This window comes from Leopardus geoffroyi, chromosome X, assembly GCF_018350155.1.
Source record: "Leopardus geoffroyi isolate Oge1 chromosome X, O.geoffroyi_Oge1_pat1.0, whole genome shotgun sequence".
NCBI lineage: Eukaryota > Metazoa > Chordata > Mammalia > Carnivora > Felidae > Leopardus > Leopardus geoffroyi.
In genome coordinates, this window is record NC_059343.1 from 59,485,803 (window position 1) to 59,513,172 (window position 27,370).

General features: G+C 37.9%; 1 protein-coding gene and 1 pseudogene across 6 annotated transcripts in view; both read right to left on the bottom strand.

Annotated features, from left to right (window-relative positions):
* The window catches only part of PHKA1 (phosphorylase kinase regulatory subunit alpha 1), a 175,147-nt gene that overhangs the window by 40,732 nt on the left and 107,045 nt on the right, over positions 1 to 27,370 (bottom strand). For all 6 annotated transcript variants that reach the window (XM_045472339.1, XM_045472342.1, XM_045472341.1 and 3 more), the window contains exons 15-17: positions 26,706 to 26,815; positions 25,616 to 25,760; positions 1,009 to 1,087 (exon numbers count right to left, since the gene is read on the bottom strand). In XM_045472339.1, the coding sequence (XP_045328295.1) occupies positions 1,009 to 1,087; positions 25,616 to 25,760; positions 26,706 to 26,815 (334 nt within the window). The remainder of the gene's footprint in view (positions 1 to 1,008; positions 1,088 to 25,615; positions 25,761 to 26,705; positions 26,816 to 27,370) is intronic.
* On the bottom strand, positions 3,424 to 10,802 carry LOC123595172 (annotated as a pseudogene).

Consider the following 27,370-nt stretch of genomic DNA (forward strand, 5'->3'; position numbering starts at 1 on the left):
CCCAGTAATGACTAATTCAGCAGTGGAAGATAAGACGGGTTAAAGACTGTCATAGAAAGGATAGGGAGAAACTTAGCAAGATACTGCTTTAACCAAATTGAAAGACATTCTGCAATATAACTGACCTTCCTTCTTCAAAACTGTGCTGAAACTGTCACAAAAGATCCACAAAAGGCTGGGGAATTATTCTAGACTAAAAGACATCAAGGAGATATAATAACTAAATGCTAATATGTGATCTTTGATTGGGTCCTAGAGTGGGAAAAAAGCTATGGGAAAAAACATTATTAGGATAATTGGGTAATTTTGAATATGGACTCTATATTAGATAATAGTACTGTATCAATATTAAATTTTGTGAGTGTGATGATTATATCTCAGCTATGTGTGAGAATACTCTTGTTCTTATAAGACAAAATGAAGTATTTAGGGTTGAAGAGTTGTGATGTCTTTGGCTAACTCTAATACTTCAGCAAGTATGTGTGTGTGTGTGTGTGTGTGTGTGTGTGTATGCACACACATATGTATGTGTGAGAGAGGGAGGAGGATATGGAAGAAGAGAAGAAGGGAGGGAGGAGCTAGAGGAGGGGAAGGAAGAGGAGGGAGAGAGTGTGTATGAATGAGACATATGTTAACAGGGAATCCTGAGGAAGGGTATATGGTGTTCAATAGTATTCTTATACATTTCTATAAGCATGAAAGTTTTCAAACTAAAAACTTAGGGAAAAGAAAAAAAGAAAAGCATCCATAATTAAACAGTTCAGTAACTTTTTTTGCTTTTCAAAGAATAAGTTTTCTGGTCCACTGAATTAATGAGGTTTGGGCAAATTTCCAACCCTTCTCTATAACATTAGACTCTTTGATTCGATCTATCAAAAATAAGTTCCTCTAAATAGGATGGGACTATATTGTTAAACACACAGAGAAATGCATCACAAGTCTACCAAAACTATAGCCAGCTTCCAAATTTCATTTCATTTCACTAAAGAGTGCGCAGAGGTCACTTACCTTGCTCCACCAAAATAGCCATCCTGCATTTTTTGGAGTGCTGCTAGGATACTTGAATTCAAGCTGGTTCCATCTTCATCTTGAAATGAAGAGAATTTTAAAACAATCTTAGTTTTAAAAAAATCTTAGAATTTTAAAACAATCAAAGTGTTAACTTTGAAATAAGGGGTCTCTTTCAATTATTTCAAACCAACATTCTGGTGGTAATGGTACAAATGAGACAATCCTGTCTACCCTGTATTTCAACAATTGATCTGACAGTGAACAACACTGTAGAATAGGCAAGTGGTAAGGGATGATTACCAATAGACAGAGTTTCTCAAAGACAGTACCTTATTTACCATAAGCACTTAGCACAGTGCCTGATGGCAGACTACTTAATGGATACTGAAAACTGACAATAAAAACAGCAATCATTTGTTTAATGTTATGTGCCATGCACTGTGCTAAAATATTTTATATATTATCTCATGTAAGGAGCCTTAGCTTGTGTGTGTGTGTGTGTGTGTGTGTGTGTGTGTGTGTGTGTAGGCACAGAAAATAAAGAAGGCTAATAATTATCCGACTTTATGTGAAGGGGATCGATCATACTACACATACTCTTTTGTGATCTACTTTTTCTAACTTATCCCTTGTAAAAGCTATATAAGATTCCATAGCAGACATTTAAACTGTTTTTTAATTATAAGCAACACTGTGATGATCTTTGTACCTACGTCTTTATGCTCTTATTCTGTGATTTCCTTAGGATTAATTCTAATAAGTAAAACTGTTAGGACAAAGGGAATACTTGCTAACAGACTGTCAAATTGTCCACTAAAAAGGTTGTACCAGTTATATTTACACCATCAGTATAGAAAGCGACTGTTTCCCCACATCTTTAATAATCATCTTTTTAATCTTTGCTTATCTGCTACTTTAAAGAAACAGTTTTATTACTAGTAATATTGGGCATGTTTTCATGTATATACTGGTTATTTGTATTTCTTTTATGATTTGCCTGTTCATGCCCTTTTTCCATGTTTCTATTAAGTAGTTTATCTTTTTGTTAATTGACTTTCAAGGGCTCTTTATGTCTCATGAGTATTACCCTTTATCATATGTATGAAAAATACGTTACCTACTTTGTTATTTGTCTTTCAACCTCAAACACAGTTCATTTTTATATAAAAGATTTGTTTACATTTTCATGTTTTTGAATTTGCCAATTTTTCCTTTTCTGTGTCTTGCAAAGGACAGTTTTCTTCAGCTCAAGATCACAAAAACATTCTCCCATATTTCCTTTTAATATTTTATAGGTTTATTTATTTTTGCTTAGATTTTTAATCTATTTAGAATTCAGTTTTGCATAAAATGGAAAGTAGCAGGCCTAAATGAATGATTTTCCTAGATGTATTTATTTATATTCTTTTTTCTCACGTTTTTATTTTAATTCCAGTTAGTTAGCATACAGTGTAATATTGGTTTCAGGTGTAGAATTTAGTGATTCATCACTTACATATAACACCTAGTGCTCATCACAACAAGTGCCTTCCTTAGTCCCCATCACCTGTTTAACCCATCCTCCTGCCCACCTCCCTTCTGGTAACCATAGGTTCATTCTGTATAGTTAAGAGTGTGTTTCTTGGTTTTCCTTTCTCCCTGCAACCCTGCCATGTTCATTTGTTTCTAAAATTCCACATATGCGTGAGATCATATGGTATTTGTCTTTCTCTAATTTTTCTTAGCGTAATACTCTCTAGCCCCAACCATGTCATTGCAAATGGCAAGATTTCATTCTTTTTTTTATGGATGAGTAATAGTCCATTGCATGCATGTATATACACACACACCACTTCCTTATCCATTCAGCAGCTGATGGACATTTAGGCTCTTTTCATAATTTGGCTATTGTTGATAACGTCCTTTTGCCTCTATTTGGATTGTAATCTTTATCATTATTTTAATTATGATGGATCTGTCTTCTCTTATTGTTTTTAGTTTTTAAAAAAACCTGGTTATTATTGTACATTTTCTATTCCATATGAAATTTATTTTTTTTTAGTTTATTTATCTTGAGAGAGAGTGAGCAACTGGGGGAAGGGCAGAGAGAGAGGGAGAGAAAGAAAATCCCTAGCAGACTCTGTGCTGTCAGTGCAGAGCCTGGGTTCGATCTCAGGAATCATGAGATCATGACCTGAGCTGAAATCAAGAGTCAGAGGCTCAACTAACTCTCAATATTAACTATTTTTATCTAGCAACAGAGTATCTCTCTAGTAATTAAAGTATCTTTTTATGCTCTTCATTAGTTTTATAATTTTCTCATATGATTCTATGCATGTTTCTTATTCAGCTTATTCTTATATGATTTACTTTTCTAGAAAATTTGTTAATTTTATCTAGATTTACAAAATTAAACTTGGTATTCTTTTATCATTTTATTATTTTTATAACTATTTTTCTATTTATGTGAAGCATGGTTAAAAATCATTGGTACACTTTGGAAATTCAGTGGCACAAGATACACTACCATAGCTTGAGAGACATTACATGGCTAAAACAAAGGAAATAAGGGGGAAAAAATCCCATTTCAAACACTGCATTATGTAATCGTACCTGCCCAAATGGACCATTTATAAATATTAGGTCAATAAACTGCTAACATCCATTAAAAGGCAGCTTTATTACTAAAATGCAAGAATTTGAAAGATTGGTATCTAAACAAGAAAAGACAAAAATGAACTGAAATGAAAACCTAGATATCACATCTAAAATCAGGGCTTTTTGTTTGGGCCTTCGTACACTTCTCTCCCTCTACCACATTCTTCTGGAGTTCCAGGCCTCATTCCTTGAGGACCCTGTACACCCACAGGTCTCATATCTCTCTGCCCAAAATGCTTAGTACATATGTTACTTCCCACCATGGAATGACTCACGGTTGCTGGCGGAACTCCAGAATTAGCTTCATAACCTATGCCCACCACCACCTAGAGGTAGAAATTTCTGGCCTCCTAAACCATAGGGCTCTGCCATGTTCTTTGCCCCTCTACCATCCATTCTTATGTCTCTTTCTCTTGGATCCCTCTACCCATCTGCTATAACTTTACTCTCTTTGATGTCTCATTTATTCTTCCATCTCACGTTGACCAGTCTTCATCTCTTTTCCCTTCTACATTATTCTCTGTTGCCTTACTTGCATTTCTTTATATTTCTTCATTTCTTGATTGTGAAGTTCTTCCATGTGTCTTAATTCCTCCTAGTGTCCCATCAGATCTTCATGCAAAATATTTGCTTGATGCTCACGATAGGCATCTCCCATTTCACTTTTCAATTTGTCTTGCATATCTTTCATGTTTTTATTGATTTGTTTCCTTTGATGTTTTTCCATTTTATTCAAGGGCTTCCATTGCTGAAAATATTCATGCTCAAATGTGCCATCCTAGGCAAAATGAGTAGGGGTTTCTTTCTCATTTTAATACACTGAATTCTTCTGTGCGAGTTCTTCAGGAAGACCATCTTCATCATCTAATTGTTTGGGTGGTTCCACAATGACTGGACAAGGAGTTGTCAGTAAGAAAAACACTCTCACTGCATCTTTCACATGCTATTCTTGCTGCTGGTTTAGAAGCAAATTCAACAATGCCTTTCCCTGCAGGTTTTCTGTGATCATCCACAATTACAACAGCCCTTTCAATAGGACCAAACTGGCAAAAGACTTCTTCCAACAGTTCATTGGAAACATAAGATTAAAATTCTGAATGGAAAGGGCAGCACGTATGGCAAAGTGAACTCAAAGCTGGGTTGAAAACTCTCATGGGTTTATCATAAAATTCAGCTTTGGCAATTTTAGCCAATGCTCTAGATTCAAGTTTAATAAGTCCAAATCCTTTCTTTCTCCTGGTTCTCCCTATTTAGTCTTTTGAATTCATCCTCCACGATATCTGCAGATAGATTCCCAGCAAACAACCAACAATGCTGAGAGTAAGTTTTCTCTCCATGCCTCCTCAAGAGAGATAAGTTGGCTTTAAACTCCTCCAAGTGGGATATCTCCTTGCTGCAGCCACCAGGCCTACTGGATGGGGGATCCTGGTGGTGCTGCTGTTGTAGGATGAGTAGTGCTGCTAGCCTCTCCAGGGCTCTCTGCCACCTCAGTGGGCAGTACATAGGCCCATGTTACCACAGGGCTTAGGCCTGTCTGCACTTCGCCACCTTTGAGGCAGCTTGTGGGTGGAGGCGGTGGGTGCCCAGCCTGAGGGAATAGTGATGACCCTGCTGCTTGACAACATGGTTGGGGGCACCCAAGGGAGCACTGAGGTGACAGGTGGCAGGAGGGTGTGGGTGGGGCCCAGCCTTGTGGGGGCCCAAGAGATTGGGAAAGTGGTGAGTAGTGCTAAGCTGGAGGCTGGTGGAGCATTGCCTACTCTGAGAGCTGGGCCAGGTCCCTGAGACACAGTGGGCTTGGACAAATCCTGTGGTGGCAGCAGAAGTTGCTGCGGTGGTAGTGGCCTCAGGGGTGGCTGCTCCTATTGCTATGGCGGGATTGGGGGCTTGGTGCCACCCTGGTCCAGGCTGGGCTCCAAAGATCTACAGTTCTGACTGAGGCCCAGGCAATGCAGCGGAGAGTGGAAGTTGTGGAGGCCACCGTGGCCACCACTTCCTCTACAACAGTGGAAGCTGCAACTGGTACTGCTATAGTTCTGGAATTGATCACAAGAAATGTCTGTGATCAAGGGGCAATTGAGGGGGAAGCAGAGAAGATACTCAGGAAATGTGGAAGCCACCTTGCTTTGAACAAGATGGCAGATGACACAGGTCTCTTTTATAATTTTAAAGGTCTCCTCCATTTTTCTTGCTATATCCCCTTTCTCATTCCTAATGTTGTTCTTATTATCTGTTTTCTCTCTTTACTCTGAAGTCTATTTTACCAGATATTAATGTAGCCACTTCTGATTTTTTAAAATTAATTTTACATAGTGTATCTTTTCCCGTTTTAAATTTTCATTTCAATCTACCTATATTTTTATATGAGTGAATTTCATGAAGACAGCATACATGTGGGTTATTTAAAAAAATCTCTGTCAACAGTCTTTTAATTAGTGCACTTAGGCTATTTACAGTTAATGTAATTAATGATAGGGTTAAACCTACTATTTTCATTATTGTTTTCTGTTTGTTCCTCTGTTCTTCATTTCCTTATTTTCTTCTTCCTGGCTTCTTTAAAATTTTTTTAAATTTTATATTTGAGAGAGAGAGAGAGAGAAAGAGAAAGAGAGAGAGAGAGAGAGAGAGAGAGATCAGGGGAGGGGCAGAGAGACAGAGACAGAATCTGAAGCAGGCTCCAGACTCTGAGCTGTCATCACAGAACCCGATGCGGGGCTCAAACCTATGAACCGTGAGATCATGACCTGAGCTGAAGTTAGACGCTTAACCAAGAAGAGGCGCCCCTCTTCTTGTTGACTTCTAAAATATATAACAAGAATTTCATTTCGATTTATATATACTGTTTTTGACTGTATCTCCTTGTATAGATTTCTTAGTGGTTACTCTAGTTATTACATTACACATACAAACATGGATTATACATATATCACTGATATTAATGTCAACATTTTACTAGTTAGAGTGATGGGTAGAAACCTTACCTCCCTTTCAGCCATTTACCTTTCCCCCATTTATCATATAAGATAAGATTTTAAGATTTCCTCTACACACTTTGAGAACCACATCAAACTTTAGAAAACTAAAGTTTTCTAACATCTATTGTATTTACCTATATTCTTAATCTTTCTACTGTTTTTTCTTTTTTGATGTTCCAACATTCCATCTTGTATTCCCTTTTCATTTCAAGAACTTCCTTTAAGCCATTCTTTCAGGGCCGATCTCCAGCAGACAAATTTCATTTAGCTTTCCTTCATCTGAGAATATCTTTTACCTGCTTTATTATTGAAGTACAATTTTGCTGGATACAGAATTCTGTTTATAATTTTGAGCACTTGAAAAATGTTGCACCAGTTCCCTCTGTTTCCAGAGTTTTTAATGAGAAATTTGATGTCATTCTAATTGTTTTTCCCATATAGGCAAGGTATCATTTCTCTCATTGCTTTCTAGATTTTTTTCTTTTTCTTTAATTTTCAGGAGTTGATTACTACTCTGTGTTTTGGCATGGGTTTCTTTGGGTTTATCCTGTTTGGGACTTTCTCATCTGTTTGAATCTATAGGTTTATACCTTTTGCAAATTTTTCAGCCATTATTAGTTGGAATATTCTTTTTTTAAGTCCCATACTTTTTCCTCTACTTCTAGGACTCTTATTATGTGAATGGTAGATCTTTTGGTATTAGTCCCACGGGTCCCATAGGCTCTGCTCATAGCTCTTCAGTCTATTTTTTATTCTTGTTCACAATGGGTCATTTCTATACTTCTATCTCCAAGTTCACTCTATCATCTCTATTCTGCTATTGAGCCTATCTAGTGAGTTTTTGACTTCAGTTATTGTAGTTTTCAGTTCTAAACCTTTCATTTGGTTCTTTATATCTTCAATTTCTTTTCTTTTTTAAAGTTTATTTTGAGAGAGAGAGAGAGAGAGAGAAGTTTATTTAAAGGATTTTTTTTTAATGTTTACTTTTGAGAGAGGGAGAGAGACAGAGAATGAGCAGGGGAGAGGCAGAGAGAGGGAGTCACAGAATCCAAAGCAGGCTCCAGGCTCCGAGCTGTCAGCATGGAGCCTGATGCGGGGCTTGAACCCACAGATGGTGGGCTGTGAGATCATGACCTGAGCTGACGTTGGATGCTCAACTGACTGAGCCACCAGGTGCCCTGAAAAAGTTTATTTATTTTGAGAGAAAGAGAGAGAGAGAAAGTGGGGAGTGGAAGAGAGAGAGAGAGAGGGAGAGAGAGAGAGAATCTCAAACAGCCTCCGTGCTGTCAGTATGGAGCCTGACATGGGGCTCGGTCCCACAAACTGTGAGATCATGACCTGAGCCAAAATCAAGAGTTGGACACTTACCTGACTGAGCCACCCAGGTGCCCCTATATCTTCAATTTCCTTGCTGAATATTTCAATTTCTTTGCTGAGTCTTCACACCTTCAAATTTCAAGTGTGGTCATAATTTCTTGTTAAAATACTTTTATGATGACTGAATTAAAATCTTTGTCACAATTCCAACATCTTTGTTATCTTGGGATTGGTGCCTGCTGATCAATTTTTCTTATTGAAGTTCAGATTTTCCTGGATATTGGTATAAGTGATTTCTATTGTATTCTGGAAATATGGGGTATCATCTTAGGAGACTTTGGATCTTACTGAATCTTCTGATTCAGCAGGCCTTTTCTGACACAGTGTGGCAGGGAAGGGAGCACTGCCTTGTTACTGCTAGTGGGTATGGAAGGAAGTTCCTCTATTGTTGGGCAGGGATGAAAGTCTGAGCTCCCCACTAGTGCTTCTCAGATACTACCCCTAAGGAAGAAAAAAGGTGCTTCTTTACAGCTATGTAAAGGTAGAAGTCTAGGGTCCCCACTCAGCTTTTGCTTATAGGAGTGGGAATGGGGCTGCAGTTTTTTCTGCGGTGTTTGGCTAGAGTAGAACCATTACTGTCTGGAAGTTTTCTGTCTGGCTAGGCTGCCCCTCTCCTGTTACTCTGGATAGAAGGAAAAGGTTTTTCTTGGGCTTTTTAAGTCTGCACCCATTTGTGTTTCTGGGATAAAAACTTCTCCAGCATCCAGTTGAGAATATACAAGACAGAAGGAAAACCCAGTATATTCACTGCTGTGTCATTTCTCAGGTGCAAAGTCCATAGCCTGTCTCCCTTCTTTTTTCTGACTTTCAGAATTTTCTTAAGTTTGTTTTATAGATAGTGTCCAGGAATTTTTACTGTACTTAGCAGGAGGAATAGGGAGATGCGTATCTACTCCATTTTGTCTGGAAACTAGAACTTTTTTTTCTTTCCAAAATAAAAGCATTTAAGGATATGAAAATTTCCAAATAGGACTCTGGCCAAATCTCTTATGTTTTGATAAGTAGTAGTATCACCTTTTACTTTAGAGCACTAATTTCAGATTTGGTGTCCTGTTTAATCTAAGAATTATTTGTAAAATTTAACTCCTTCATGGTCAATTTTTTTTTTATTACACTTGTTTTATTAGTTTTATGTCATATTCTGACAATATCATCTGTATGACTTCTACTTTTTAAAAAATAAACATTCTTTGTGTATTCTCTTTGGGTATAGTTTTATATGTACCCATAAATACAAAAATCGGGTTTATTAATCTTCCTATATCTTTAATTATTGTTTTATAATCAATCTGTGACATTCTGATAGAGGTATGTTATAGTGCCCCACCATGATTATACAATGGTTTTATCATACTGTCCTTAAGTTTTCCTAAATATCTGCTTTATACATTTCACTGATACTATTCAGTAGATAAAAGTTTATAACTGCTATATCATCTTGTTATACTGTAACTCCCTTTTTGAGTATAGTTGACACACAATGTTACATTAGTGTCTTGTGTACAACTTAGTGATTTGGCAAGTTTATACATTATGCTATGTTCACCACAAGTGTAGCTACCATCTGTCCCATTATGTCCCTATTACAATGTCACTGACTGTATTCCTTATGCTATGCCTTTTAGTCACCCCATAACTGGAAGCCTGCATCTCCCTCTCCCCTTTACCTATTTTGTCCAATCTCCCAAGCCCCTCCCCTCTGGCAATCATTAGTTTGTTCTCTGTATTTATAGAGAGGGTGTTTGTGATTTCCTGATTTTGCTTTTTGTCTGTGTAACTCTTATCAATATAAATATCCTTCCTGTCCCTTTTACTAACTTGTACCTTGAATTATATTTACTATTTTTGATATTAATGTTGCCACCATTGATTTCTTTTTGTTAGCTTTACATGATTTATCTTTATATACTCCTTCATTTTCCATTTTTCTATATAATCTGATCTTAGGGATATCTTTTGTGAGTAGCATCTAGCTGGATTTTGCTCTTTTATGTAATCTGGAAATCTTTATCTTTAACATTATAATTTAATTAATTCACATTTTAATGTGATCACTAGTACATTCATTATCATTTCACCAGCACAAAATTTCCATGGACAAAAACACACAGCTGTTGGTAATGTAGGCTTTGTGGACTAACAGACCTGCTGGACTCTCTCATAAGCACTGTGACTATGGAAAATGAGTCACCTTCCTTATCTATAAAATGGGGCTATTAATATTACCTACCTGAATTGGATTCTTGTAGAGATTTCAAAATAATGCATTGAAAGCACTTAGCTCTGTGCCTAGCATAGAGAAAATGTTCAATAAACATTGCAGTTATTACTGCTATTGTTACTGCTGTTTTTGTTCTGTGACCAAGTACCAAGTACCAAAACTTTGTGATTCAAATCCAGATCTTTAATATTATTCTTCTTCCCAAGCTATGGCTGTGTATCTCACTCCAACTATTGGATATTTCAATTTTGAAATCTTTTATCACCAAAAATTCAACATGTCCCTTTACAACTGGCACCTTCCTATGGAATTCCTCTGCTTCTGTTGATGGTAGCATTATTTACCTAGCCTCTAAATCTTGGCATCATCTTGATTCATATCTCATATCTAGTTAGCCAACATCTGACTTACAGGTGTTGTTTAAAATGACTCTTGTATTCTCTCCCACTCTATTGTTATTACCATCCAATCCAATGTATCTTCTCATCATCTCATACCTTGATTAGTTTCTTTGATATCAAATTCTCCTCGCTATAATATATACTGTCATCAAATCCATATTCTGTTAACATCACTTTCATCGTGTCACTTCTTGCTCAAAAACTGTTGATAATTTCAGACTTCTGAGAAACTCTGGTTAAATATCTCTGCTTATTTTCATTGTCTTCATAATCTGGCCCCACATTACTTATCCAGTTTTGTTGATAATTATACTCTAACACACAAAACCACTCTATGCAGGTTGGCCTCTCTATCACCCACTCACAAGTCAAGCTCAGAGAAAATGGCGGTGTAGGAGGATGCTGGGTTCACCTTGTCCTGCTGACTGCTTAGATTCCATCCACATTGGCCTAAATAACCCAGAAAACTACCGGAAGACTAGTAGAACAGACTCTCTTGGCCAAGCATAGACAAGAGGCCAACGGAAGAGGGTAGGAAGGGTGGAGAGGCAGTGCATGCTACACGGACTAGCGGGAGGGAGCCAGGGCAGTGGAGGGGCAGCCCACCAGGCGAGGAGGAGCCCCTGAAGTCTGGCTTGCAAAAGTGGAGGGGCTGGACTGCGTGAGTTCTGACAGCCAGTGGGACTTAACATCTGGAATGTTAAAAGTCAACAGCTCTGCTCTCGGAGAGCAGGGAGGACTAGAGGACACCGGGAGGGAGAGTTGTTGAGCCCCAGATGGACACAGCTTGGCAGGGGAACAAAGGCACTGGCAAGAGATATTTCCCTCTCCCAACCCCAGCCAAAATTCCAAAGAGAACCAGTTCCTGTCACCGATCTTGCTTACACCACACAAATGCCCAACACTGTACTTCTGTGGACCCATCCCTCCGTTGGGCCTGCCTCCCTCCCAGTGCTGCAGGGCCCCTCCTGTGGGGGAACACCAAGGGCAAAGCGAGCTAAGCCTTCCCCTCCCATCCCTGTGCACCTTGCGGATCCACCCCGGCTAATAAGCCATTGGGAAGATCCCATTGAAGCAGCACCGCAAGCCTGGCAGTGTGCAAGCAGCCCAGACAGGGGCCACACCACTCCACAGTGAGTCCTGCCCCTGGGAGAGGGGAAGATAAGGTACATACCAGTCTGACTGTGGCCCCAGCGGTGGGCTGGGGTCAGACATCAGGTCTGACTGCAGCCCTGCCCACCAACACAAGTTACTCTGGACAGCACAGGGGAAGTGCCCTGCAGTTTGTAGCTACTGCAGGGACTAACCAAAATAATGAAATGGAAGAATTCTCCTCAAAAGAAACTCCAGGAAGTAGTACAGCTAATGAATTGATCAAAACCAATTTAAGCAATATAATGGAAGAAGAATGTAGAATAATAGTCATAAAATTAATTGCAGGGCTTGAAAACAGTATAGAGGACAGCAGAGAATCTATTGTTATAGAGAACAAAGGACTAAAAAATAGTCATGAGGAATTTAAAAACACTATAAGTGAGGTGCAAAATAAAATGGGGGTGGCCATAGCACGGATTGAAGAGGCAGAGGAGAGAATAGGTGAATTAGAAGATAAAATTATGGAAAAAGAGGAAGCTGAAAAAAAGAGAGATAAAACAATCTAGGAGTATGAGGGGAGAGAGAACTAAGTGATGCAATCAAACGGAACAATATCTGTATCATAGGAATTCCAGAAGAAGAAGAGAGAGAGTAGAGAGGAGCCAAGATGACAGAACAGCATGGAAGATTTTTGTGTGTCTTGTGCCCATGAAATACAGCCAGACCAACACTAAACCATCCTACACACATAGAAAACTGATTGGAGGATTAACACAACAATCTGCACAACCTGAACCACAGAATTCAACAGGTATGCGGTGCAGAGAGGTAAATTTGGGGAGCGAGAAGCTCCCCAGAGGCAGAGAGAGGATGGAGACTGGGGGGGGGGGAGAATACAGGAAAAGCACCCCTCCCCAAAAGCAGCTGGAGAGAAAGTGGAAAATTGGAAACAGCCACAGGGACTAAACTAAAAAGGGAGGAAGGAGAAAGGAGACGGTTTAAATTCCATTAAGACTGTAAACAAGGGGAGCACAAAGGCTGCAAGTCCACAGCTCGATACCTGGAGGTGCTCTGGTGGGAAGGGCGAATCCCCAGGAACAGAGTGGGGTCTGGGAGGTTCTTGGGCCACACGAGGAAAAGCAGTTCCACTGCTGGAAGGATATTTGGTAGAGACTGTTGAAGTCACCTGGTCCCAGCAGACCCCAAAAGGCGGCCACATTCACTGGTGCTGGGGTAAGGTTGTTAAGGGTGAAGCCTGGTGTCAGACGTGTGTTGTGATTTTCCATAAACCCTGAAACGCTGCTGCTACACTGTCTCGCGAACTTTTTCTAGGGTGGGCTGGCACCTGGCTGCAGTCTCGGGCACCGGCAACAACAGGGTTCAGCGGGCATTCCTGGGTACAGCCGATATTCAGCCATTGCTCGGTGAGACCCTCACCCAGAGGGGCGTAATGGGGCAAAGCTGCAGTCCTTCAGAAGTAAGTGGCCAGGTAAAACAGCCACATCTGAGACAAAACTTGGGAGAGAGGTACTGCCTGGGGCCTGGTCATGGAGAGTGAAAAAGCGGGGAGTGGACAAGAGCTGAAGACAGAGGACGGGTGCAGAATTGCTGATCCAGGAGAACAGACTGGGTAGCTGGTGGCGCCATTTTCACTGCTCCTGTGCATGCACGTAGGCACCTACAACGCCACAACAATCCACCCCAGTAGGCTAGCAGTGCCATCTAGTAGAGAGCGGAGCTGTTACACTGAGCCCCGCCCAACTGGGCCAACTTCGCTCTTCAAGAACACAAGTCTCACCGCCGGCTTAGTTTATGGACAATAAAGAGCTACATAGACTGACTTGTAGGGGAAAATGAAGCAATTTTAGTCCTACTTCAATCTGTTAGCAGGTTCACCTATTCAATTTTCTTTCTTTTTTTCCTTTTTCTCTTTTACAATTTTTTTCTTTTTCTTGAATACAGAAAGAGAAAAAATTCATTTTTACTCTCAATTTTTATTAAAAATACCTTTCTTAATTTTTATTACTATATTTTTTACTTTTGTGTAATTTTTTTTTCAAATTCTACTTTACTTCCATCATTTTATTTTAGACTACTTCAGTGTATTCACCTTTTCAAATTTTCAAACAATTTCCTTTTTTTCTTTTTTGTTTTTCTTTTTCTTAAATGCAGAAAGAGAAAAACTTCATTTGTACTTTCAACTTCTATCAAAAATATTTAAAAAAAATTTTTTTTTCAACGTTTATTTATTTTTGGGACAGAGAGAGACAGAGCATGAACGGGGAGGGGCAGAGAGAGAGGGAGACACAGAATCAGAAACAGGCTCCAGGCTCTGAGCCATCAGCCCAGAGCCCAACGCGGGGCTCGAACTCACAGACCGCGAGATCGTGACCTGGCTGAAGTCGGACGCTTAACCGACTGCGCCACCCAGGCGCCCCTATCAAAAATATTTTTATTTAATTTTTATTACTACATTTTTGCTTCTATGTAATTTTTTCAAATTTTATTTTACTTCCATCATTTTATTTTAGTCTACTACAGTGTATTCACTTTTTCAAATTTTCAAATAATTTCTTTTTTCCTTTCTCTTTTTTAATCTTTTTTCTCTTTTTCGTTTCCTTTTTCTTAAATACAGAAAATGAAAAAATTCATATTTATTTTTAAGTTTTATTAAAAATATTTTTCTTTAATTTTTTTCTACTATATTCTTTACACTATACTATAAAGTATAGTATAGTATAGTATACTATACTATATTCTTTCTACTATATTCTTTTTGTGTATATTTTTTCAAATTCTATTTTACCCCCAACATCTCATTTCAGTCTACTTCAGTGTATTCATTTTTTCAAATTGCCAAAGATTTCCTTTTTTTTCTCCCCTCCTTTTTTTCTCTAATCTCTCAAACTACTTTCAACACCCAGACCAAAACACACCTAGGAAATAGCATTATCTATTTGGTGTGTGTGTGTTCTTAATTTTAATATTTTTTTAATTTTAATTTTTTTAATTTCAAATTTTATATCTCATTAATTCCTTTCCTCCCTTCAAAACGACAAAATGAAGGACTTCACCCCAAAAGAAAGAGCACAAAGAAACGACAGCCAGGGATTTAACCAACACAGATACAAGCAAGATGTCTGAATCAGAATTTAGAATCATGATAATAAGAATACTAGCTGGAGTCAAAAATAGATTAGAATCCCTTATGCAGAGATAAAAGAGGTAAAAAACAACCAGAATGAAATTAAAAATGCTATAACTGAGCTTTAATCATGGATGGGTGCAGCAGTGGCAATGATGGACGAGGCAGAACAAAGAATCAGTGGTACAGAGGACAAACTTATAGAGGATAACAAAGCAGAAAAAAAGAGGGAGATTATGGCAAAACAGCACGATTTAAGAATTAGAGAAATCAGTGACTCATTAAAAAGGAACAAAATCAGAATCATAGGGGTCCCAGAACAGGAAGAGAGAGAAATAGGGGTAGAAGGGTTATGTAAGCAAATCATAGCAGAAAACTTTCCTAACATGGGGAAAGACACAGACATCAAAATCCAGGGAGCACAGAGGACCCCCGTTAGATTCAACAAAAATCCACCATCAACAAGGCATATCATAGTCAAATTCACAAAATACTCAGGCAAGGAGAGAATCATGAAAGCAAAAAGGGAAAAAAAAAGTCCCTAACATACAAGGGAAGACAGATCAGGTTTGGAGCAGACCTATCTACAGAAACTTGACAGGCCAGAAAGGAGTGGCAGGATATATTCAGTGTGCTGAATCATAAAAATATGCAGCCAAGAATTCTTTATCCAGCAAGGCTGTCATTCATAATATAAGGAGAGATAAAAAGTTTCCCAGAGAAAGAAAAATTAAAGGAGTTTGTGACCACTAAACCAGCCCTGCAAGAAATTTTAAGGGGGACTTTCTGAGGGTAGAAAAGATGAAAAATAAATAAATAAATAAATAAATAAATAAATAAATAAATACCAAAAGCAACAAATATTACAAAGGACCAGAGAACACCACCAGAAACTCCAACTCTACAAACATCATAATGGCAATAAATTGATATCTTTCACTACACACTCTAAATGTCAATGGACTCAGTGCTCCAATCAGAAGACATAGGGTAACAGAATGGATAAGAAAACAACTCCATCTATATGCTGTTTAGAAGAGACCCACTTTAGACCTAAAGACACCTTCGGATTGAAAATAAGGGGATGGAGAACCGTCTATCATGCTAATGGTCAACCAAAGAAAGTCGGAGTAGCCATACATATATCAGAAAATCTAGACTTTAAAATAAAGACTCTATCAAGACATGCAGAAGGGCATTATACCATGATCAAGGGGTCTATCCACCAAGAAGACCTAAAAATTGTAAACATTTATGCGGCAAATGTGGAGCACCCAAATATGTACATCAATTAATCACAAACATCAAGAAACTCATCGACAGTAATACCATAATAGTAGGAGACTTCAACACCCCACTCACAGCAATGGACAGATCATCTAATAAAAAATCAACAAGGAAACAATGGCTTTGAATGATACACAGGACCAGATGGACTTAACAGAAACATTTGGAACATTTCATCCTACAGCAGCAGAATATACATTCTTCTCCAGTGCACATGGAACATTCTCCAGAATAACCATATACTGGGACACAAATCAGCCCTAAGTACAAAAAGATCGAGATCATACTGTGCATATTTTCAGACCACAACACTATGAAACTCGAAATCAACCACAAGAAAAAATTTGGAAAGGTAACAAATACTTGGAGACTGAAGAACATCCTAGTAAAGAATGAAAGGGCTAACCAAGCAGTTAAAGAGGAAATTAAAAAGTATTTGGACGCTAATCAAAATGATAACACCAGAACCCAAAACCTCTGGGACACAGCAAAGGCAGTCATAAGAGGAAACTGTATAGCAATCCAGGCCTTTCTAAAGAAGGAAGAAAGATCTCAGATACACAACCTAAACTTACACCTTAAGGAGCTGTAAAAAGAACAGCAAATAAAACCCAAAACCAGCAGAAGACAGGAAACAATAAAGATTAGAGCAGAAATTAATGCTATCGAAACCAAAAAAACAATAGAAAAGATCAATGAAACCAGATGCTGGTTCTTTGAAAGAATTAACAAAATTAATAAACTACTAGCCAGTTTGATCAAAAAGAAAAAGGAAAGGACCCAAATAAATAAAATCAAGAATGAAAGAGGAGAGATCACAACCAACACAACAGAAATAACAATAATAAGAGAACATTATGAGCAATTATATGCCAATAAAATGGGTAATCTGGAAGAAATGGACAAATTCCTAGAAACATATATGCTACCAAAACTGAAACAGGAAGAAATAGAAAATATGATCAGACCCATAATCAGTAAGGAAATCAAATTAGTAATCAAAAATGTGCCAAAAAACAAGAGTCCAGGGCCAGATGGATTTCCAGGGGAATTCTACCAAACATTCAAGGAAGAGTTAACACCTATTATCTTCAAACTGTTCCAAAAAATAGAAATGGAAGGAAAACTTCCAAACTCTTTCTATGAAGCCAGCATTACCTTGATTCCAAAACCAGACAGAGACCCCATTAAAAAGGGGAACTATCGACCAATTTCCCTGATGAACATGGATGCAAAAATCCTCAACAAAATATTAGCCAACTGGACCCAAAAATACATTAAAAAAATTATTCACCACGACTAAGCGGGATTTATACCTGGGATGCAGGGCTGGTTCAATATCTGCAAAAACAATTAACGTGATTCATCACATCAATAAAAGAAAGGACAAGAACCATATGATCCTCTCAATAGATGCAGAGAAAGCATTTGACAAAATACAGCATCCTTTCTTGATAAAAACCCTGAAGAAAGTAGGGATAGAAGGAGCATACCTCGAGATAATAAAAGCCATATATGAATGACCCAATGCTAATATCATCCTCCATGGGGAAAATCTGAGAGCTTTCCCCCTAAGGTCAGGAATAAGACAGGGATGTCCAGTCTCACCACTGTTACTCAACATAGTATTGGAAGTCTTAGCCTCTGCAATCAGACAACACAAAGAAATAAAAGACATCCAAATCAGCCAGAAAGAGGTCAAACTTTCACTCTTCGCAGACGACATGATACTCTATATGGAAAACCCAAACGATTCCACCAAAAACTGCTAGAATTGATTCATGAATTCAGCAAAGTTGCAGGATATAAAATCAATGCACAGAAATCGGTCGTATTCCTATACACCAACAATGAAGTGACAGAAAGAAAAATCAAGGAATTGATCCCATTTACAGTTGCACAAAAAAACATAAAATACCTAGGAATAAATCTAACCAAAGAGGTGAAAAATCTATACACTGAAAACGATAGAAAGCTTATGAAAATAATTGAAGAAGACACACACAAAAAAAATGGAAAAAGATTCCATGCTCCTAGATAGGAAGAACAAATATTGTTAAAATGTTGATACTACCCAAAGCAATCTACATATTCAATGCAATCCCTATCAAAGTAATACCACCATTCTTCATAGACCTAGAAAAAATAATCCTAAAATTTGTATGGAATGAGAAAAGACCCCGAATAGCCAAAGAAATCTTGAAAAAGAAAACCAAAGCAGGACACATCATATCTAAGACTTCAAGCTATACTAAAAAGCTGTAATCATCAAGACAGTATGGTACTGGCACAAGAACAGACACTAAGATCAATGCAACACAATAGAGAACCCACAAACGTATGGCCAACTAATCTTTGACAAAGCAGAAAAGAATATCATTGGAATAAAGACAGTCCCTTCAGCAAGTGGTGCTGGGAAAGTTGGACAAAGACATGCAGTAGAAAGAATTTGACCACTTTCTTACACCATACACAAAAACAAACTCAAAATGGATGAAAGACCTCAATGTAAGACAGGAAGTCATCAAAATCCTCAAGGAGAAAGCAGGCAAAAACCTCTTTGATCTTGCCCTCAGCAACTTCTTACTCAGCACGTCTCTGGAGGCAAGGGAAACAAAAGCAAAAATGAACTACTGGGACCTCATCAAGATAAAAATCTTCTGCACAGCGAAGGAAACAAATCAGCAAAACTAAAAGGCAACCGACAGAATGGGAGAACATATTTGCAAATGACATATCAGATAAAGGGTTAGTATCCAAAATCTATAAAGAACTTATCAAACTTAACACCCAAAACACAAATAATCCAGTGAAGAAATGGGCAAAAGACATGAATAGACACTTCTCCAAGGAAGACATCAAGATGGCCAATTGACACATGAAAAATGCTCAACATCACTCATCATCAGGGAAATACAAATCAAAACCAAAATGAGATACCACCTTACGCCTGTCAGAATGGCTAACATTAACTACTCAGGCAACAACAGATGGTGGCGGGGATGCGGAGAAAGGGGATCTCTTTTGCACTGTTGGTGGGAATGCAAGCTAGTGCAGCCACTCTGGAAAACAGTATGGAGGTTCCTCAAAAAACTAAAAACAGAACTACCCTACAACCCAGCAATTGCACTACTAGGCATTTATCCATGGGATACAGGTGTGCTGTTTTGAAGGGACACATGCACACCCATGTTTATAGCAGCACTATCAACAATAGCCAAAGTATGGAAAGAGCTCAGATGTCCATTGAAGATGAATGGATAAAGAAGATATGGTATACACACACACACACACACACACACACACACACACACACACACACAATGGAGTATTACTCGGCAATCAAAAACAATGAAATCTTGCCATTTGCAACTATGTGGATGGGACTGGAGGGTATTGTGCTAAGTGAAATTAGTCAGATAGAGAAAGACAAAAATCAAGTGACTTTACTCATATGAGGACTTTAAGACACAGAACAGATGAACATAAGGGAAGGGAAACAAAAATAATATAAAAACAGGGAGGGGGACAAAACAGAAGAGACTCATATATGGAGAACAAACTGAGGATTGCTGGAGGGGTTGTGGGTGGGGGAATGGGCTAAAAGGGTAAGGGTCATTAAGGAATCTACTCCTGAAATCATTGTTTCACTATATGCTAACTAATTTGGATGGAAATTTTAACAAATAAAAAATAAAATTAAAAAAATAAGAGAGAAAGGGGCTGAAGGTGTACTTGAACAAATCATAGCTGAGAACTTCCCTGATCTGGGGAAGGAAAAAGGCATTGAAATCCAAAAGGCATCCCTTCAGAAGTAACTTGAATCGATCTTCTGCATGATATATCATAGTGAAACTGGCAAAATAAAAGTATAAAGAGAAAATTCTGAGAGCAGCTAGGGATAAACAGGCTCTAACTTACAAAGGGAGACCCATAAGGGTAGTGGCAGACCTATCTACTGAAACTTGGCAGTCCAGAAAGGAATGGCAGGAAATCTTCAATGTGATGAACAGAAAAAATATACAGCCAAGAATCCTTTATCAGGCAAGTCTGTCATTCAGAATAGAAAGAGAGATAAAGGTTTTCCCAAGGAAACAAATACTGAAGGAATTCATCACCATTCAACCATCCCTACAAGAGATCCTAAGGGGGATTCTGTGAGTGAAATGTTGCAAGGACCACAAAGAACCAGAGACACCACTACAAGCATGAAACCTACAGACATCACAATGACTCTAAACCCATATTTTCCAATAATAACACTGAATGTAAATGGACTAAATGCTCCAACCAAAAGACATAGGGCATCAGAATGGATAAAAAAACAAGACCCATCTATTTTCTGTCTACAAGAGACTCATTTAGACTTGAGGACATCTTCAGATTGAAAGTGAGGGGATGGAGAACTATCTATCATGCTACTGGAAGTCAAAAGAAAGCTGGAGTAGCCATACTTATCCAGACAAACTAGACTTTAAATTAAACACTGTAAAAAGAGATGAAGAAGGGCATTATGTAATAATTATAGGTCTATCCATCAGGAAGAGCTAAGAATTATAAATGTCTCTGCGCCAAATACGGGAGCCCCCAAATATATAAAACAATTAATCACAAACATAAGCAACCTTATTGATAAGAATGTGGTAACTGCAGGGGACTTTAATACTCCTCTTACAACAATGGATAGATCATCTAGACAGAGAATCAATAAAGAAACAAGGGCCCTGAATGATACATTAGATCAGAGGGACATGACATATATATTTAGAACTCTGCATCCCAAAGCAACAGAATATACTTTCTTCTTGAGTGCACATGGAACATTCTCCAAGATAGATCACATACTGGGTCACAAAATATCCCCTTCATAAGTATAAAAGAATTGAGATCATACCATGCAAACTTTCAGACCACAATGCTATGAAGCTTGAAATCAACCACAGGAAAAAGTCTGGAAAACCTCCAAAAGCATGGAGGTTAAAGTACACCCTACTAAAGAATGAATGGGTCAACCAGGCAATTACAGAAGTAATTAAAAAATATATGGAAACAAATGAAAATGAAAAGAACATTGCAAACACTCTGGGATGCAGCAAAGGCAGTCCTGAGAGGAAAATACATTGCAATCCAGGCATATCTCAAGAAACAAGAAAAATCCCAAATACAAAATCTAACTGCACACCTAAAGGAACTAGAAGCAGAACAGCAAAGACACCCTAAGCCCAGCAGAAGAAGAGAAATAATAAAGATCAGAGAAGAAATAAACAATATAGAATCTAAAAAAATGGTAGAGCAGATCAATGAAACCGAGTTGGTTTTTTGAAAAAATAAACAAAACTGATAAACCTCTAGCCAGGCTTCTGAAAAGAAAAGGGAGATGACCCAAATAGATAAAAGCATGAATGAAAATGGAATTATTACAACCAATCCCTCAGAAATACAAGCAATTATCAGGGAATACTATGAAAAATTATATGCCAACAAACTGGACAACCTGGAAGAAATGGACAAATTCCTAAACACCCACACACTTCCAAAACTCAAACAGGAAGAAATAGAAAACTCGAACAGACCCATAAGCAGCAAAGAAATTGAATCAGTTATCAAAAATTCCCCAACAAATAAGAGTCCAGGACCAGATTGCTTCCCTGGGGAATTCTACCAGACATTGAAAGCAGAGATAATACCTATCCTTCTCAAGCTGTTCCAAAATTAGAAAGGGAAGGAAAACTTCCAGACTCATTCTATGAAGCCAGCATGCCTTTGGTTTCCAAACCAGACACCCAGCAAAAAAAAAACAAAAAAACAAACAAAAAAAAAAACTATAGGCCAATATCTCTGATAATATGGATGCAAAAATTCTCAACAAGATACTGGCAAATCAAATTCAACAGCATATAAAAAGAATTATTCACCATGATCAAGTGGGATTCATTCCTGGGATGCAGGCCTGGTTCAACATTTGCAAATCAATCAATGTGATACATCACATTAATAAAAGAAAAGATAAGAACCATATGATCATGCTAATTGATGCGGAACAAGCATTTGACAAAAATTTAGCATCCTCTCTTAATAAATACCCTCAAGAAATTCGGGATTGAAGGAACATACTTAAACATCATAAAAGCCATTTATGAAAAGCCCACAGCTAATATCATCCTCAGTGGGGAAAAACTGAGAGCTTTCCCCCTGATATCAGGAACATGACAGGGATGTCCACTCTCACCGCTGTTGTTTCACATAGTGTTGGAAGTTCTAGCATCAGCAATCACACAACAAAAGGAAACGAAAGGCATCAAAATTGGCAAAGATGAAGTCAAACTTTCATTTTTTTGCAGATGACATGATATTATACATGGAAAACCGGGTAGACTGCACCAAAAGTCTGCTAGAAGTGATACATGAATTCAGCAAAGTTGCAGGATACAAAATCAATGTAAAGAAATCAGTTGCCTTCTTATACACTAATAATGAAGCAACAGAAAGACAAATAAGGAAACTGATCCTATTCACAACTGCACCAAGAAGCATAAAATACCTAGGAATCAATCTAACCAAAGATGTAAAAGATCTGTATGCTGAAAACTATAGAAAGCTTAGGAAGGTAATTGAAGAAGATACAAAGAAATGGAAAAATATTCCATGCTCATGGATTGGAAGAATAAATATTGTTAAAGTGTCAATACTACCCAAAGCTATGTACACATTCAATGCAATCCGAATCAAAATTGCACCAACATTCTTCTCGAAGGTAGAACAAGCAATCCTAAAATTTGTATGGAACCACAAAAGACCCTGAATAGCCAAAGTAATATTGAAGTAGAAAACCAAAGCAGGAGGTATCACAATCCCAGACTTTAGCCTCTACTACAAAGCTATAATCATCAAGACAGTATGGTATTGGCACAGAAACAGACACATAGACCAATGGAATAGAATAGAGACTCCAGAATTTGACCCACAAAAGTATGGCCAACTAATTTTTGACAAAGCAGGAAAGAACATCCAATGGAAAAAAGACAGTCTCTTTAACAAATGGTGCTGGGAGAACTACACAGCAACATGCAGAAGAATGAAACTAGACCACTTTCTCACACCATTCACAAAAATAAACTCAAAATGGAATAAGGACCTGAATGTGAGATGGGAAACCATCAAATCCCTAGAGAAAGCAGGCAAAAACCTCTCTGATCTCAGCTGCAGCAATTTCTTACTTGACACATCTCCAAAGGCAAGGGAATTAAAAGCAAAAATGAACTATTGGGACCTCATCAAGATAAAAAGCTTCTGCACAGCAAAGGAAACCATCAACAAAACTAAAAGGCAACCGATGGAATGGGAAAAGATATTTGCAAATGACATATCAGACAAAGGGCTAGTATCCAAAATCTATAAAGAACTCACCAAACTCCACACCTGAAAAACAAATAATCCAGTGAAGAAATGGGCGGAAGACATGAATAGACACTTCTCTAAAGAAGACATGCAGATGTCCAACAGGCACATGAAAAGATGCTCAACGTCACTCCTCATCAGGGAAATACAAATCAATACCACAATGAGATACCACCTCACACCTGTCAGAATAGCTAACATAAACAACTCAAGCAACAACAGATGGTGGCAAGAATGCGGAGAAGGAGGATCTCTTTTGCATTGTTGTTGGGAATGCAAGCTGGTGCAGCCACTCTGGAAAACAGTATGGAGGTTCCTCAAAAAATTAAAAATAGAACTACCCTATGACCCAGCAATAGCACTGCTAGGAATTTACCCAAGTGATACTGGAGTGCTGATGCATAGGGGCTCTTGTACCCCAATGTTTATAGCAGCATTTTCAACAATAGTCAAATTATGGAAAGAGCCTAAATGTCCATCAACTGATGAATGGATGAAGAAATTGTGGTTTATGTATACAATGGAATACTACTTGGCAATGAGAAAGAATGAAATATGGCCTTTTGTCACAACATGGATGGAATTGGAGAGTGTTATGCTAAGTGAAATAAGTCATACAGAGAAAGACAGATACTATATGTTTTCACTTTTATGTGGATCCTGAGAAACTTAACAGAAGACCAGGGGGGAGGAGAAGGGGGAAAAAAAGTTACAGAGAGGGAAGGAGGCAAACCATAAGAGACTCTTAAAAACTGAGAATAAACTGAGGGTTGATGGGGGGTGGGAGGGAGGGGAAAGTGGGTGATGGGCACTGAGGAGGTCACCTGTTGGGATGAACACTGGGTGTTGTATGGAAACCAATCTGACAATAAATTTCATATTAAAAAAAAAAAAAACAAGTCCAGCTCATCCCTGTCTCCAGGTCTCATTCATGGTATTTCCCCCTTACCTAAACTGCCTTTTCTTCTTCTATCCTCCCATATGAATTCTACCCATCCCAAAAAGTCTTGATAATTCCCATCTCAGTCAAGAGATTTTCTTTAACAACTTGATTACCTTCACTTAAAAATACTAATCCAATGCTTTGGTTCTTCTTTATATACTGTCTTTGATTGTTTCTATTATTTTTGTGTATCAGCTTTGCCTCTCCAATTAGACTTTATAGTTTCTGAAGACAAGTCTGGGAACATAATGTTTATTAATCAGGAACTTGTTGTCTTAAATAAAGAAGAAAGGCAAAAAGAAGAAAGACTACCCTACTTCCTCAATTCCTCTGCTTTTGAAGCACTTTAGAGATGTGATCAAAATTCCTAACAGCCGGTCTGGACACTGAATGATTTATGACAAAGGATTCTTCTCTAATGAAAAGGAATTCTACTTCCTTTGGCAGTATAAACAGGCTTTTGGAAGCAATAGCAGAGACATAGGAAGGAAACAGTGCTTCAGTATTGGCTCTAGTCCTCCAGGAACTGAGAGAATAATAAAGCCTTTCACCCAGTTTCAAATAAGAAATGTTAAGAAGCCCAGCCAGTAAAGGAAAGCTAAACTGAAAGCCTTTTCACTTCTCCTTGTTAGATTTTACTGCTTCAGTTAGGCAAGACTTGGAAGGGTAAGTGTGGGAACTTATCTATAAAATCTTGGTGCTCCACTGGGGTAAGACAGATGCAGAATGTATTATTACTGTCTTTAAAATGAATTACATTATAAAGTTTCTGCAATTGACCTAAAAACCAATTAGCCCCCAAGTAGCCTGCAAGTTATTCTATTACATTTTCAGAATTATAACCCTCAAACCATTTGAAATATTCTTGAACATTGGTTCATTTGTTACATATTTATTCTAAAACATAAGCTCCATGGGAGTAGAATTCTATCTACTCATCTGCCTTATTTGCTCCATGTAGCCCAAGTGCTTAGATAAATGCCTGGCACAAAAATAGGAGCTAAGAAATAACTGCTGAAAGAATAAATGATAATGAGAAGCTTTCCAGTGACTCTAAGACTTTGAAGGGCTAACCACATGACTTAGTCCCCAAATACATTTGTTCCTTGCCTCATACAACCTTACCAAGCATGGTGTGTGAAATGGGGAAGGTGATGGTGGGCTGGCCTGTCATCCTCCAGCGGCTACAGAGGTAGGAGAGGTCTGTTCTAAGCATTTCTACTATCATCTTGTTGTCCAGAGCCAGGTAGAACTGTTGCTGGTCTATAAACTGAGAAAAAGAAGGAGAAAAATAACAGCTTAGAATAACTTACTCTTATAACTGTCAAATAATATTTTAAAGTACTCACATATTCACAAAGGTATATAACACATCACAGAGGCAACTATAGTGCCTAATTCTTTCCAAAGAATCTGATAGTCAATTGGTACATATAATTTTTGACATTTTTACAGTGTACTCTAGTTTACAAAGTGTTTTCAAGTACATAATTTTATTTAATCATATAACAAATGAGTGACGGCTTTTCTTCTTTTAATAGATAAAAATAAGGCAGAGACACTAAGTGGATTAACAAAGCCATATGGCTAGCAAATGGCAAGGTCAGAAATAGGATCTATGGTACATTACTCTTTTGTCTCTACCTCAGATGCACAATTTCAGATGTAAGACGATAAATGGGGAGCTTAAGCTTTCTTTCCAGAAAATAGTTTCTCCTCCTATACACACATATAATTGGGCTTACTATTATAATGTGGCCAATAACAGGCTAACAATGTGTATAATCACGGCTGAAACAGTACTGACATTTTTGTTTAGAAGAGAATATCAATGTAAAAAGGGCCTCTGCCCAAAACAAAGAGAACACAGTTTAGTAACTAAGTAAAAGAGGTTATATTTTGTTCATAAAGAACAAATAGAATCTTATTTTTAACATTTAAAAGGAGTACTTTTTAAAAGTACTTCAACATTTATAAAATCCCTAGTCACTGTTTCTGCAACACATAGGACTACTCTTGGTAGCCACGATCACTTGGCATAGTTCTGTGCTACAAGCTCAGTTCAATCCAACTCAACAAATATTTATTGAGCAACTTAATATGTGCAAGGCCCCATGAACTCTGACACCTGTCCTAACTTTGGTAAATGCTTTATTTCTGTACTGTTTGTCTTACTTCCATTCATCTCAGTGCATCTAAATCTTATTCCACTTACCTGTGGAGTGAAGGTAAAGATAGTTTTCCGAATGTCATAGAGTTTTGAAGTTCCAAGGACTCCCATGTGCCTGTAGGGTCGTCCACTAAGTTTCATTCTACTGTTGCATCCTAAGATAGAGTTAAAAAATGCTCAAGATCTTTCTAGGGCACAAATCCAATGAGTAAACATTTTTTTTTTGTATTAGATTTACACTTCCTGATACAACAAACTAAGTTCTGTACCTCAAAGTTACTATCTGTATCATGTACAAGTTCATACTGAGTACTTTAGGGCTCTCCAAGAGAGAGTATGCATTTATCTCTGTTTTTTAAAAATGTTCTTAAATGTTTATTTATTTTTGAGAGACAGAGAGACAGAGCATGAGCAGGGGAGGGGAAGAGAGAGAGGGAGACACAGAATCCGAGGCAGGCTCCAGGCTCTGAGCTGTCAGCACAGAGCCTGACACAGGGCTCAAACCCACAAGTTGTGAGATAATGACCCGAACCAAAGTCGGGCGCTTAATCAACTGAGCCACCCAGGCGCCCCCATTTATCTCTGTTCTTAAAGAACTTTATTCTCTTATAAAAAAGAAGTCACATAATCTACATGAGAGAAAAGAATGCACATGAAAATTAATAGTTCTACGAATGATAGAATTCTATTACCGATATTCAAATGCTGAA